We start from the raw sequence: 11,976 nt of genomic DNA on the forward strand, positions 1-11,976 counted from the left end.
CAATGACGTATTACGGCTTGGTGATGCTCAGACATTGTTGAATTGTTCACTTGTTCAAGTAAGTAAAAGCATCAATGTTAAAAACAAACAAAAGTATATATACATTTATTGTTCTCTCGTTAAAATCTAATTGTTTCTGAATTCTGATGAATTAACAGCCGTACACAGTTAATAAAGCTAAGGTTGTATTTTTGAAACAAAGGCCAACCTCTCGCACTCTCAAAGGCACTCTCAAAGGCTTTGCCAACCTTTGCATCACATGTCACCGTACCCTCCAAGACCCATACATCTTCTGTTGTCTGTCTTGCAAGGTTCAATTTTTTGTGTTATTCATTCAAATCAAATAATTTGGTTTCTTTCAGTTTTTCATTTTGATTTTTGATGATGATAATTATCAGCAGGTGCATCATCTTGTGCTAATTACCAAAAGCGGAACGACAAAGAGTTCTTGGAACAGGTACGATGAATTCTGTGTTGTACTAGACAAAGAAAGAAGCATCGTGAAACCCATAGAAACTGAAGACAGCCAAATCACAACGGAATCAGATTGGGTCCTAGACTCACCCTCCTCCACGTCTGTGTCTGGGTCAACGAGTACCATTAGTTTGGGTGTTGCAGAGAGCATGAAGAGTTCAACGGAACTAACCGCCGCTGTGAACCGGCGAAAAGGTGTCCCTTATCGATCCCCATTGTACTGAAATGCATATGGATACTCCGGCAGGGGCCCAATGAAATTTATTTTTGTATCCAATAATGGTTTCCAGATTGTACTTCTAACAAATTTTTTAGCTTCATCGTTTCAACATTTTACGCATACTTCCACTTCCTTGTATACCAGTGAGTCAACTTTGTATAATGTTACCAATTTGCGGAGCATTTTTAGGGTTCTCTAAAATCAATTTCTATGTGCACTTTTTAATATTATTATTTTTATTCAAAATAACTTTATCTACGGCTTTAATCCTTCTAAATTAATTTTATTTAACTTTAAAATATACGATAAATCCACTACTAGGTCTCCGATGTTGCCTTCCTTTTAAATTTTTTTAGTTTCACTACCTTTATTTGTAATATTTTAATAAAAAAATATATTACGTAGTACTTTTTTGAGCTCTTTTTATAAAGAATAAAACATAATATTTTTTAGTCCTAAGAAATATATGATAAATTTAAAATGTATTGATTATATTTTATTATTATTAAATATATGTTTACGTTAAAGTAATTACACGAGTTATACAGTTTAATATTATAGATTTTTTTTTTATCCTGATAATTTAGTCTTTTATTTTTTATTAAAAAAATAAGAAGGTATATATAAAAATGGAATCTATTAATTCAACTGAAATTAAAAAAAGAATATAAATATTGTAAATTCATTACAATCAAATAAAGACATCAAATATGGTATGCAGTCTTAGTGTACAAAAAGATTATGTTATCTAAGCATTGTTTTTCACATTACATAATAATTTTGATGACATTTGATTCTTTAAAATTAAAAATTCCTAATAAAATCGAGCCTCTTTGTTTTTTTTTTTTTTTACCATGAATGGCTTTTGTTTAATTTATTTAACATTTTTGGAAATGAAGGCCCAAATTAACGAGGCCCGGCCCGAAATGAGAGAGGGAGAAAACAAGAAAAGGAGAGTGGAGTTCGGGACGAGAGGGGAAGCAAAGAAAATCGAGCGTGTGTAGTTAAAGCTTGGAAAAGCATGTGGAGGTGGAGATCGTCTCGAATCTATTATCTCGTGAGTCTTTCTCTTTCTCTCCATATGTCATCGCCATTTCCTGAATGTAAGTGATATAGCTTAGTTCTTCAGGCTGGTAGATTGAGTCAAATCAAAGTAAGTGATGTGAAGGTTAAGCATGGGCGTTGTTGTTATAGTCAAGTGTCGCCTCCTCCATCCAATTTTGAACAGGTATCTACCTATTTAACATTCTTAGTTAGTTATCTTTCCATTACATAATTCAATTAATTTGCCTCGCAGACGAAGTGTGATCCTCGTCACACTGAATTCACAGCTCCAAGTAATTATATTGGGGAAAATGTATCTAGGAAAGACAAGAACAAGTATCTTTACTCTACGGTAACTATAATTAATATTAATAACAATGTTTGCCAAACTGAATATATTCGTGCTTTAAGCTTTAATGTTTAAACCAAATGATGCAGCTTCTTGAGCTCAACGACAGTAAGGAGGCTATTTATGGTGCTCTTGATGCCTGGGTTGCCTGGGAGAAAAACTTTCCCATCGCCTCCTTGAAAACGGTATTGATTGCTCTTCAGAAGGAACAGCAGTGGCATAGGGTTATTCAGGTATCACTGCTGCTTCCTTTTTCTTCTTCTTTTGCATTCTTTCTCAGTCAATATGGAACATGTCTAATAGTAGTTCAACTCTCCTTTCTAATCTGATTAATTTATGTGCTTGAAGCAAATTGAACTTAATAACAGTTGGAAAAAAAAAATCCTATGACTCTGAAAAAGGATAACAAACATTGAATGTGCCGGTTGCCTGACTCTCGTGATGGAAATGCATGTAGGCAAACAAGTGAATTGCCAACTGTGTTTTGTTGTGTACGTAGGAAGCTTTTGTAGATTTATTCTCTGTGTAGAAGCTGGTCAATTTATCCATTTATTGCTTTCTTTCTTTTGTTGATAAAGTTAATTTATAGTGTTTCTTAGTCATGTCTTGATTTTGGCCTGATCTGTTGGCAAGTTAGTTCCAGGATGTATTTTGAGTTTTGGGTAAATAAAGATGTTTGGGAGTACTTCTAATATTTGGAGTAAAAAAGATTGTCCAGGGTAGAATTTTACTTGAACTCAATATTATTCAGTAAATCACTCTGGTGTTTTATTATCCTATCAAGGTAATTAAATGGATGCTGAGCAAAGGGCAGGGGATGACAATGGGAACATATGGTCAATTGATACAAGCTTTAGATATGGACCATAGAGTGGAAGAAGCACAAAAATTCTGGGAGATGAAAATTGGTACTGATTTGCACTCAGTTCCTTGGCAATTGTGTCATCTAATGATATCAGTATATTATCGAAACAACATGCTGGAAGATCTTGTTAAGGTATGCTTTACATTATGAAATATATATTGCTAATAAGCAATACTACTTGTGCTTGCTCTCATGGAAGTATTATTGCAATGATGTTTTGATTAATCCATGTAGCAAACTGCATAACCCACTTGGTATAATAAAGCTTGGTTGTTGTTGCAGGCTAATATAGTATGCAATATGCTATAATTGACTTTTTTTTTTGTGGGGGGGGGAGGGATAAATCTCTTTCAGTAGCAACAGAATCATAAATAATCCTCATTCATTGGAAAAGTTCATATTAAAAATAAAAGGTAGAAATGCAGTTGGTGAAAACTTAAATAATACAAAATTATTATTTTCAGTGTCCCTTCAAACATAGTTACTGTTACCCTTTTTATGGAGATTCCATTATTTGCACTGTACTGCTCATTTTTCCCAACATTGTACTTGGCAAAATCCCAGGTAAAAGGAAATTTAACAGTTGAAAAGTAGAACAGCTATCACAGAAGCAATAGATACTGGTCATAAGTCATAACTACGTTGAATTTAATCAATGCCAGAGGATAATAAAAGAAATAGTTTATCACCAATGAATACTGACTAATGGATTACTATTTGAATATAGAGGAACAACAATGAATACTTAACCCAGTCATTTCTGTTGAGTTAAAAAAATCAAGTAATTTGCTTATCTCAATTTATGTGTACCTCAGAGGGAGTCCGCTTGCATATTGTTGTAATACTACAGGTATTATTGGGCTTGCATCCAGCATTCTTACTCTTTGTTTGACTATTACATACACATAAAGAATTAAATTAACACACAGTTAACCTTCTCTTCATGATCTTGTGCTTTTGATTAAAAGCTTTTCAAGGGACTGGAAGCTTTTGGTCGTAAACCTCGGGATAAATCTATCATTCAGAAAGTGGCAAATGCATATGAGATGTTAGGCTTAGTTGAAGAGAAAGAGAGAGTACTGGAAAAATACGGCCATCTCTTTACAAAGGAAGAACCGAGTGAGAAACAGACAAAGAAACGTGTCCATCTCACATCAGAGAAAGGGCAAGAGAAGCAATCTACAAAAAGCCTCATCTGAGGGAAAGTAGAAGTCAGGTAGACAGTCCCATGGTATTCTTTTACCTATGGTTAATTGATTTTGATCTTGAAAGATTCAAAGTTTGCAAAACCAAAACTTTTAAGGCTGAGCTGCACTCCTAATTAAAATTTCGTTTCAGGAGAATTGCATTAATGTTCTGGTCAGTAAACTGATTTAAGTCATTCCAACTCACCTGATTATCTGAAGAAAGAACCTGAGGTTTTTTCTTCCGACTGATGATATTTTTTACTTATGTCGTGGGTAGAACAAAAGATCCACAACTGGATATTACACATCAAGTGTACTCTTTAGTATTCTGCTACTTCTGATATGGTGTAATGTACCAAAGTTGTTCCTCCGTGTTTAGGTATTATGCTAGGTAGGCTCGTATGAAGAAAGCCCATCAAGGATAGAAGTTGCTTTGATGAAACAGAACCAAACGCATGCCTGGACTAAGACGTCAAATCTGTTTCAAGTTAAGAGTGGAAAAAGAGGTTGTTCCGATTTTGCTACGCGGTGTATAGGTTATGGGACGATGAAAGTCCAAAGGCTATTAGAAGTGGACGTTTATTCAAATGAATATTTACCTTAAATTAACAATTCAAATCCTTGTGATGTTTTCTCTTTTTTCTTTTTGAAATCTTTAGATTAGATAAGCTACGCAGTTATTTAAGGGAAACAGTAAAACACTAAAACTAAAATAACAAGCGATCACATCGCCAACACATGTTTACTAATGGATGAATTATAAAAAGCGCTCTGAATATATAATAACGTTATTACTTTTAAATATCAAATTAACTTCTTTCTTTGAAACTGCGCGGTATAGTTGACTTTGTGATCGTTATTCTCAACACTGAATTGGAGGCAGAGTGCATAATTGGCTTGGATTAGGACTTGTGACGACATCAGATCATATAATTAGCAAAAGCATGTTGAGCTTGCAGAACCAAGTCGTCATCCTCCCACTCGTCACGGTAAGATTCGGGTCGCAAGACCTTGTTCTTAGAGACGGCCATATACATTTGCCTTCTCCATTCTTCAACAGGAGCCAACCCACACAGATCCGCAATCCAGTTGTCGTAATCCCACTGTAATATGGCACAATCCCAAACACATCATGTGTCTGTCAGTCTATGGACAAACCAGTTGAATATAAGTCTTCATGACCAAGAATTAATATAGGCAACGATAAAAAGGCACAACCAGACAAAAAGTTCAAAAACAAAAAAGCACCTGAAGAAGAGCCAAATTATGAGTGTAACGCTTAGGAGTCCCAGAGGCTTCGAGTGACGAGTAAAATGCTTCAATATCTTCAGCCATCTCCTCTTCTGAAGGAAGTGCAATGCGATTAGACAAAATTCCAGCTATCCATTTGCTTTGCAGTTCGAACATAATGAAGGGAAGAACCTGCCATCAATTTCGTGCATGTATCAATTTTAAAAGCCACGTGCAAAATTAAAAATATTTGAAACTATTGTTTCACGACAAAGACAATGAAGAAGAAATATGACATGGGAACAACCTTCCAAGGCAACCCAACAAATGAAAGCCATGGAGCCAACGCTGGTGGGAAAACATGCTTGTAAAGTGGTCCTACACGGTTGTCATCTACACTCACCTCCCCGTTGGTTTCAAGGAAAGGGAAATCATACTTGTACCTGGAAAAGAAACAAATGAGTTCTGTGTCTCAATTGAAGGTTTTTGAATTAGAAACAAAATAAATTGGGGTCTTCAATGGAAACTGATACAAAACTAATTAAGAATGCTCAGCATACCCTGTGCAATATATAATGGAGTCAGCACCAACTGCATTTCCATCTTGGAAAACAATTGTACCATCTTCATGAACGCTGTCAATCTACATTGATTAAGGATTACTAGCTTCAGATTAACCATTCTAGAGAACAGTTGTAAAACATATTAAAGGATACTCATGATAGTCATCCAAGTCTCACCATGGATGATAAGTTTTACCATTGAATGAAGCCACATGTTATCATGGCCGGGCACCTTCCCTAGCTTAGCTTCTTCAACTGACCTATCTGCAATGTGGACTTCTTTAGCAACTGTTGCAACATCTCGAGAGATATCAACCGCACTAGCAGCACCACCTATTAGAACTACAACCTACCCATTCAAGAAACGGAAAAAATTAATCAGATAAGATCATGATTTCCAGTTATCCAGTTTTTTTGTTTTTCTTTTAACATTTGCACTCAGAGCTAATCAATAACCTGCTTCAGCAATATTTAACACATAACACACACACACAATGTGAAATAGAAGAAGGAATCTAGTACATACTTGATCTTGAAAGGGCTCAGGTGTTCTATAATTATGGCTATGCATCTGCTTCCCTGGCCATGCATTAATGCCTGGAAAGAGATAAATTGTTAGATAAAACGAAACAAGAATTACATATGTATAATTGCTTTGTTAGGCCTAATATTCTGTCGCTTGCATATTAAAATTTCATTAAGATTTTCAACGGAAAGTTTGGATAATTAATGGTAATTTCTTCTTTATATAAACGTAACACAAATGGACCGAGCCGGGTTTTGGGCCGGATTATTCCAAAATTGTTATAATCTGAACGGGCCAGTCCAATATGGCCGGAGATGCAATCTTTTTCTTTCATTGTGTTCAAATTTGTTTGACCAAAAAATGTGCTGAAATTTAATTTACCCTTAGATCAAATATAAAGTATAAACATTAAGCACTCGTATTTTAATATGGTCGAGTCGACCGATATGACACTTTTAAGTTATAGTAGCTAGTAAAGCATTTTCAAAAAGATATGGAAAAAACTAATTATTGAATAATCATAAAAATTAGGAAAAATATTAATAACAAAGTAATATTATTTTATTTTTAAAAAAGGCATTACCCTCGTTTCATAAAATATCTGTTTTAAATATTTAACTTTAAATGTGAAAAAAACTCGGTGGGTAATATATATAAAGAAAGGAGAGAGAGAAAAGGAACAAACCAGGAATATGAGGAAGGCGAGGCTGAACGTAGCGTCCATTGCAAACAACGAGAGCATCGTAAATCTCATCCACAAAAACACTATCACTATCTTGCGATTTTGATGTGACCCTCCATTTTCCACCTTCACCCAACCCAGCGAACACCACCTCCGTTCGAAACCTCACCAATTCATTGATCTCAAAATCAGTAGCGAAATCCTGCAAATACATCAAAACCTCGCTGTGACTTGGGAACCTTCTAGAATCCCTCCCCTTCCCCTCCCTCTTCCTGAAGGGGTAATCACGGAATCCCATACTCTCCCGAGGCAGATTGGTTCGGAGCGACTCGTACAGGCTCGAGTGGACCACGCTTCGCTTCGGGTCCAACCCTAGCGGATCCGATTCGACCTCCGTACTGTACACCCACGTCCCACCCACTTGGTCCCCCCGCTCGAAAACCACCACCCGATGACCTTCTCGCCGTAGCTCGCGTGCCGCCACAATACCAGCAGCGCCGGCGCCGATTACTGCCACGTGGCGCGAGGTGAGGAGTGGGTTTGTGGTGGACATGCTGGATTCGATTGGCATGGAAACATTAAACTTGGAAAAGCAGCTTTTATGAATGATCACGTTCACACAGCGCGGCTGAGAAATGCTTACGATACCCCCCAGTATTATATTCATTCATGCCAAAAACAAAATTTTCATGGAGATTCGCAAAATTTGTCTATTACATAAAATATTCAATGAGTTAAGAATTGTTAAAAGCAGCTTATTTTACTTGTTTACTATATATTATCACTCAATAAATACTTTATTCATTAATACTAAAAAGAAGCAATTGTGTGTTATAAATTTACATTTTCTTTTAAAAATATTTATGATGATAATTAATGTTTTATATATTAATAAATGAATAACTTTATTTATGGTGAATATTTTAGTAGCATAAATTTTATAAAAAAATAGATATATAAAATAAATTAACTATTTATGTACTAAACAATGGTGCTTAATTCATATATTTTTAACTAAAAAATATTAAAAGCTATTTTTGTAAATAAAATTAATATAACATTAGTAAAAGCTTTATAATTTTTTTATCTTTATTTTTTTTATGTAATAGTAGACAGGAAAAAAAATACATGAACTAAAAAAATACTAAAAGGAGATTAATATCTGTTCATAATTTATGATTATTGCTAACTTCAAAAAATTTAAATACGATAAAGTTTGAAAACATAATTTTTTATTAAATAAATTGACCATACACAAAAGGTTGTAATAGAGTTCACACTATTGTGTCAATCATTCGAATTAATATAAACTCTATTTTTAATATAGTCTATGCATTTCCTAATTAAACTAAAAAAAAATTAAATGTTTCAGTAATATCATATTTAAAAAAATATGTAACTAATTGTGCATAGTAAAATAAGATTAATTTTAATACATTATCAGAACAAATATTTCTACACTAACAATAAATTAAAATGCATGATATATATAATTTACATTATTAATTATTATAAAATAAATGATTTTTTTACGATATGATAATTTATAATTGGAAAAACCGTGAATTTAAATTAAATTATAATAAAATGTAAATAATATTATCAATTATTCTGCCAATGTCATTTGAAATTTTATATCGATCCTTTAATTAAGTATTATTTCTTTTGTTGGTATAAAGCTCCCGTGACCATACCAGCAAAATTGGATTACAAACAAAATATTGCATAGCATACATAAATACAGGAGCCACCTTTTCTCATCAGAAGACATTGGAAAGTTGCCTTGTTTGAGATATTAAGGGCTCTTATTTGAAGAGTAAATGTAACATGGCCGACCATATATATATTATCAACAATAATGAGGACCATTGGAAGAAATGCTCCACAGTGCAAATTGCAATATCTTCAAGTTCAAGTTGCATAAATCAAATCGATATACGTAATTTTATATTGTATGCCGCGCACAGGTCTTGCCAACATAATATTTAGCATTCACAAGTCCTGTAATATTCTGAAAATTCAAGATGCTTTGCTTAGATGGTGCTAGCTAGACCTTATATCATTCACAAACTTTAGCCCAATGAACGACTTTCTCTCTCTAAATGAAGTCAAAAAGACAAAATTGAGAGAATATTATGGAATCCAAAGAAACACCATTTATTTCTACTAGGCTGCTTCGTTTATTTACTCGATCAAATAGTTTCCTAGCACGTGCTTATGAAGAGAAAGAAAGAGCAGAAAAAACAATGGCGACTAATATGTTATTCTTTATGGAGGTTGCTCAGACTCTTATCGATTATATTGATTGATGGGTTGATATGAATGTAGGATAGCTAGCCACCAGTGGGCAATGAGAAGATATAAAAGTAAAGATGTGCACCATCATTTATGTTAATATTTTCTCATCCACCAGAAATGCTTTGCTTGGGTGGTAGGGCCATAGCTTCTCTCACAATCTTTCTGTATATATTTGAACATTTATGCAGGCAAACATGGAACTACACTTGGGGGCCACATTAACATTGAAATCCATTAATCAGGGTAGATGAAGAAAACTTTCAAGGCAGGGAAAGTTGAGCAAATTTTTCGCTCATCATTGTTTTCTGAAACCTTCTTTCTCTCTCCCTCTCTTATCTGTTTCCTTAATTTACAACGTTTGTGAACAATATCAGACCACATATCATGCAGCATATTATTTCACATCCAAATTAGATTTGGATAATTAAGATGACGACGTATATGGCCACTACCCTTCAGGAGTAGGATCGTATTTGAAATCAAGCTTTGGACTTCAGCTTATGCGTGCTTGATTTAATTTATTTCAAATAATAATCATTTTTTAACAAAATAATAACAAAACATTTAACTTATATAGTTTTTAATAGTGTTTATAAAATAAATGGTTTTTTTTTTTTGTCTTAGGAATTAAAGCAACAAAATTATTACTCCTTTTTTTTAATTAAAAATGGGAGTTATTAAACTTGTAAAAGAATGAATTTAAGAAGGGTTTAATTGACTCAGTAATTTGGGATTATAGTTTAAAATTATAAAATCAATTTCAATTCTATAAGAATTGAAATGAACTTTTTTTCTTTTCACATATTATTTGTTGTGTCAACGATGTTTTCTTCGCCAACAGTTTTTGGCATTGGCATTTAAGATTTGAGGTCGTCATAGAAGTAAACAAGTACTGATGCTTATCACTTACTAATATGATTTGGTTATTTGATTGTCATAATTTAATGTTGCAAAATTAACATTAGACCTAACTTGATATATAATATAACTTATTAAAATATTATTTAATCGGTAAACATTTGTTAAGATAATATAAGTATGAGATATAATAAGAGTATGAGATAGGATACTTTTTTTTACTTAAATTTTTTATTTGTTTAATAAATATGATATGCTAATTAAAATTTTCAACGATCCGTTTTTTATAATTTTATATCATTTATTAGTGAATATGTTATTTAATATTAAAAATATATTTTATTATTAGTTCGATTCTACAATTGAATTGATCAATTATGAATAAGTGCATTAATATTTTAATATTAATTTAATTTTAAAAACATTATTAAATTCGTTTGAAATCAATTTAGGCTTCAATTGGAAGAATTTAAAAGAGAAAAAAATATTAAAAGCATTTATATTAAAAACTAAAATATCACACCCTAAAATTAAGAACTCAAACCTATATTTTATGTTTTTTTTTCTATCAATAAAATATACCCAAAGATGCTTCACTTTAACGTGTTTTTACTTGTTTTTTCCAATAAAACTCCTTTTTCTTTCTCACCAGTAACTAACAAGTTAATCTTCCGTCCAATCACTTAATTATTTTATAAATATATAAGAAATATATTTACTCTCTGAGTAATTTTTATTACTTAAAATTTACTAATTTAACTAGTTTTTTTAAAATAAATTAACTCTACCAATATTTATAAAATTTAAAATTATTTTATAGTTTATTGAATATTTTTTTAACATATAATATGCTTTTAAAAAAATAAGTAAAGGTCAACAGTAAGATTGCGTATTTGTGAATATTCAATTAATTTGAAATTTAATGTATTTAATTATAACAATAACATTATATAATTTAATAACTTAATAAACTTACTCTTAAAAGGAGTAAATTCCTTTTTATACCGAAATTATTGTTATAAAGCATGATAATTTATCTACTGTATTCACGTATTTGTTATATTTATACATTTTAATTATTACTATTATTATTATAACTTACAATGAATTCATGGTTTAATAATTAATAATAAAGTATGATTACATTTTTATTTATTGAAATATTAACTACGTCTAAATTAATTCAATAATAATTTACGAATGTGCGCATTAGGACACTTTCAATGGTAAAACTTCCGATGGTATGTATCAAATATATAGGAGTCAAATTCTGTCTCCGTGTGTGTATCGATTTTATTAATTCTATTAATGTAAAACATTTATTCATGGATTATTATATTTATATAAAATTTAATTGCAAAAATAAGAGTTCCACAAAAAAAAGATAAAATAATAAAAAATTATAAATTATTAAAATTTGTCAAAGATGAATTTAAAAAATCAAAACTCATTGATAATGATTTTTTTTAAATAATAAAAAAATTACCAAATATAAGTTATCAGTGATTTAGAAAAGGCTCTTTTTAATATGGGAAAAAGGGAATAATTACATAAAAGTTATTAGTGATTTAAAAAAAGGCTTTTTTAATGAAAATTTGAAAATTTTTCAAATCATATATTTTTTTACTTGAAATTTTTTAATATTTTTTAAAAATTGTCATGGTAAGTTTTATTTTTTAA

General features: G+C 31.7%; 2 protein-coding genes across 7 annotated transcripts; one reads left to right on the top strand and one right to left on the bottom strand.

Annotated features, from left to right (window-relative positions):
• Window positions 1-1,628: 1,628 nt before the first annotated feature.
• Window positions 1,629-4,774, top strand: LOC113868539 (pentatricopeptide repeat-containing protein At4g18975, chloroplastic). Of its 2 annotated transcripts, none has more exons than XM_027504198.1 (7): window positions 1,629-1,751; window positions 1,824-1,922; window positions 1,992-2,090; window positions 2,177-2,320; window positions 2,872-3,084; window positions 3,921-4,168; window positions 4,291-4,774. In XM_027504198.1, exons 1-6 carry the CDS (start codon window positions 1,716-1,718, stop codon window positions 4,149-4,151), a joined length of 822 nt encoding a protein of 273 aa, XP_027359999.1. In that variant the 5' UTR covers window positions 1,629-1,715; the 3' UTR covers window positions 4,152-4,168; window positions 4,291-4,774. The 2 variants fall into 2 exon arrangements, with proteins under 2 accessions (XP_027359999.1, XP_027360000.1); XM_027504199.1 differs by having other exon boundaries at window positions 2,177-2,272; window positions 4,291-4,746.
• Window positions 4,775-4,825: 51 nt separating this feature from the next.
• LOC113868538 (flavin-containing monooxygenase FMO GS-OX-like 4) lies at window positions 4,826-7,871 on the bottom strand. Of its 5 annotated transcripts, none has more exons than XM_027504194.1 (7): window positions 7,144-7,871; window positions 6,459-6,529; window positions 6,129-6,281; window positions 5,930-6,012; window positions 5,677-5,812; window positions 5,388-5,561; window positions 4,826-5,242 (listed from the first exon to the last, which is right to left on the bottom strand). In XM_027504194.1, the coding sequence occupies exons 1-7, from the start codon at window positions 7,805-7,807 to the stop codon at window positions 5,060-5,062; spliced, it is 1,464 nt and encodes a 487-aa protein (XP_027359995.1). In that variant the 5' UTR covers window positions 7,808-7,871; the 3' UTR covers window positions 4,826-5,059. The 5 variants fall into 5 exon arrangements, with proteins under 5 accessions (XP_027359995.1, XP_027359997.1, XP_027359996.1 ...); XM_027504196.1 differs by having other exon boundaries at window positions 4,978-5,242; window positions 5,773-5,812; window positions 7,144-7,732; XM_027504195.1 differs by having other exon boundaries at window positions 4,978-5,242; window positions 5,731-5,812; window positions 7,144-7,732.
• Between the last annotated feature and the right edge of the window lie 4,105 nt (window positions 7,872-11,976).

This window comes from Abrus precatorius, unplaced genomic scaffold (genome assembly GCF_003935025.1).
Source record: "Abrus precatorius isolate BTA unplaced genomic scaffold, Abrus_2018 Scaffold6, whole genome shotgun sequence".
In the NCBI taxonomy this organism is placed as follows: Eukaryota; Viridiplantae; Streptophyta; class Magnoliopsida; order Fabales; family Fabaceae; genus Abrus; species Abrus precatorius.

Bases quoted from the DNA above. Each gene is read 5' to 3' on its own strand.
- LOC113868539 (XM_027504198.1), top strand. From the start codon at position 1,716: ATGTGGAGGTGGAGATCGTCTCGAATCTATTATCTC. The intron at 2,321-2,871 runs GTATCACTGCTG...TATCCTATCAAG, and splicing joins AGTGGCATAGGGTTATTCAG to GTAATTAAATGGATGCTGAG. The intron at 3,085-3,920 runs GTATGCTTTACA...TTTGATTAAAAG, and splicing joins TGCTGGAAGATCTTGTTAAG to CTTTTCAAGGGACTGGAAGC.
- LOC113868538 (XM_027504194.1), bottom strand. From the start codon at position 7,807: ATGAATATAATACTGGGGGGTATCGTAAGCATTTCTCAGCCGCGCTGT. The intron at 6,282-6,458 runs GTATGTACTAGA...TTGAATGGGTAG, and splicing joins CTGAGCCCTTTCAAGATCAA to GTTGTAGTTCTAATAGGTGG. The intron at 5,243-5,387 runs GTGCTTTTTTGT...GCCATATTACAG, and splicing joins ATAATTTGGCTCTTCTTCAG to TGGGATTACGACAACTGGAT.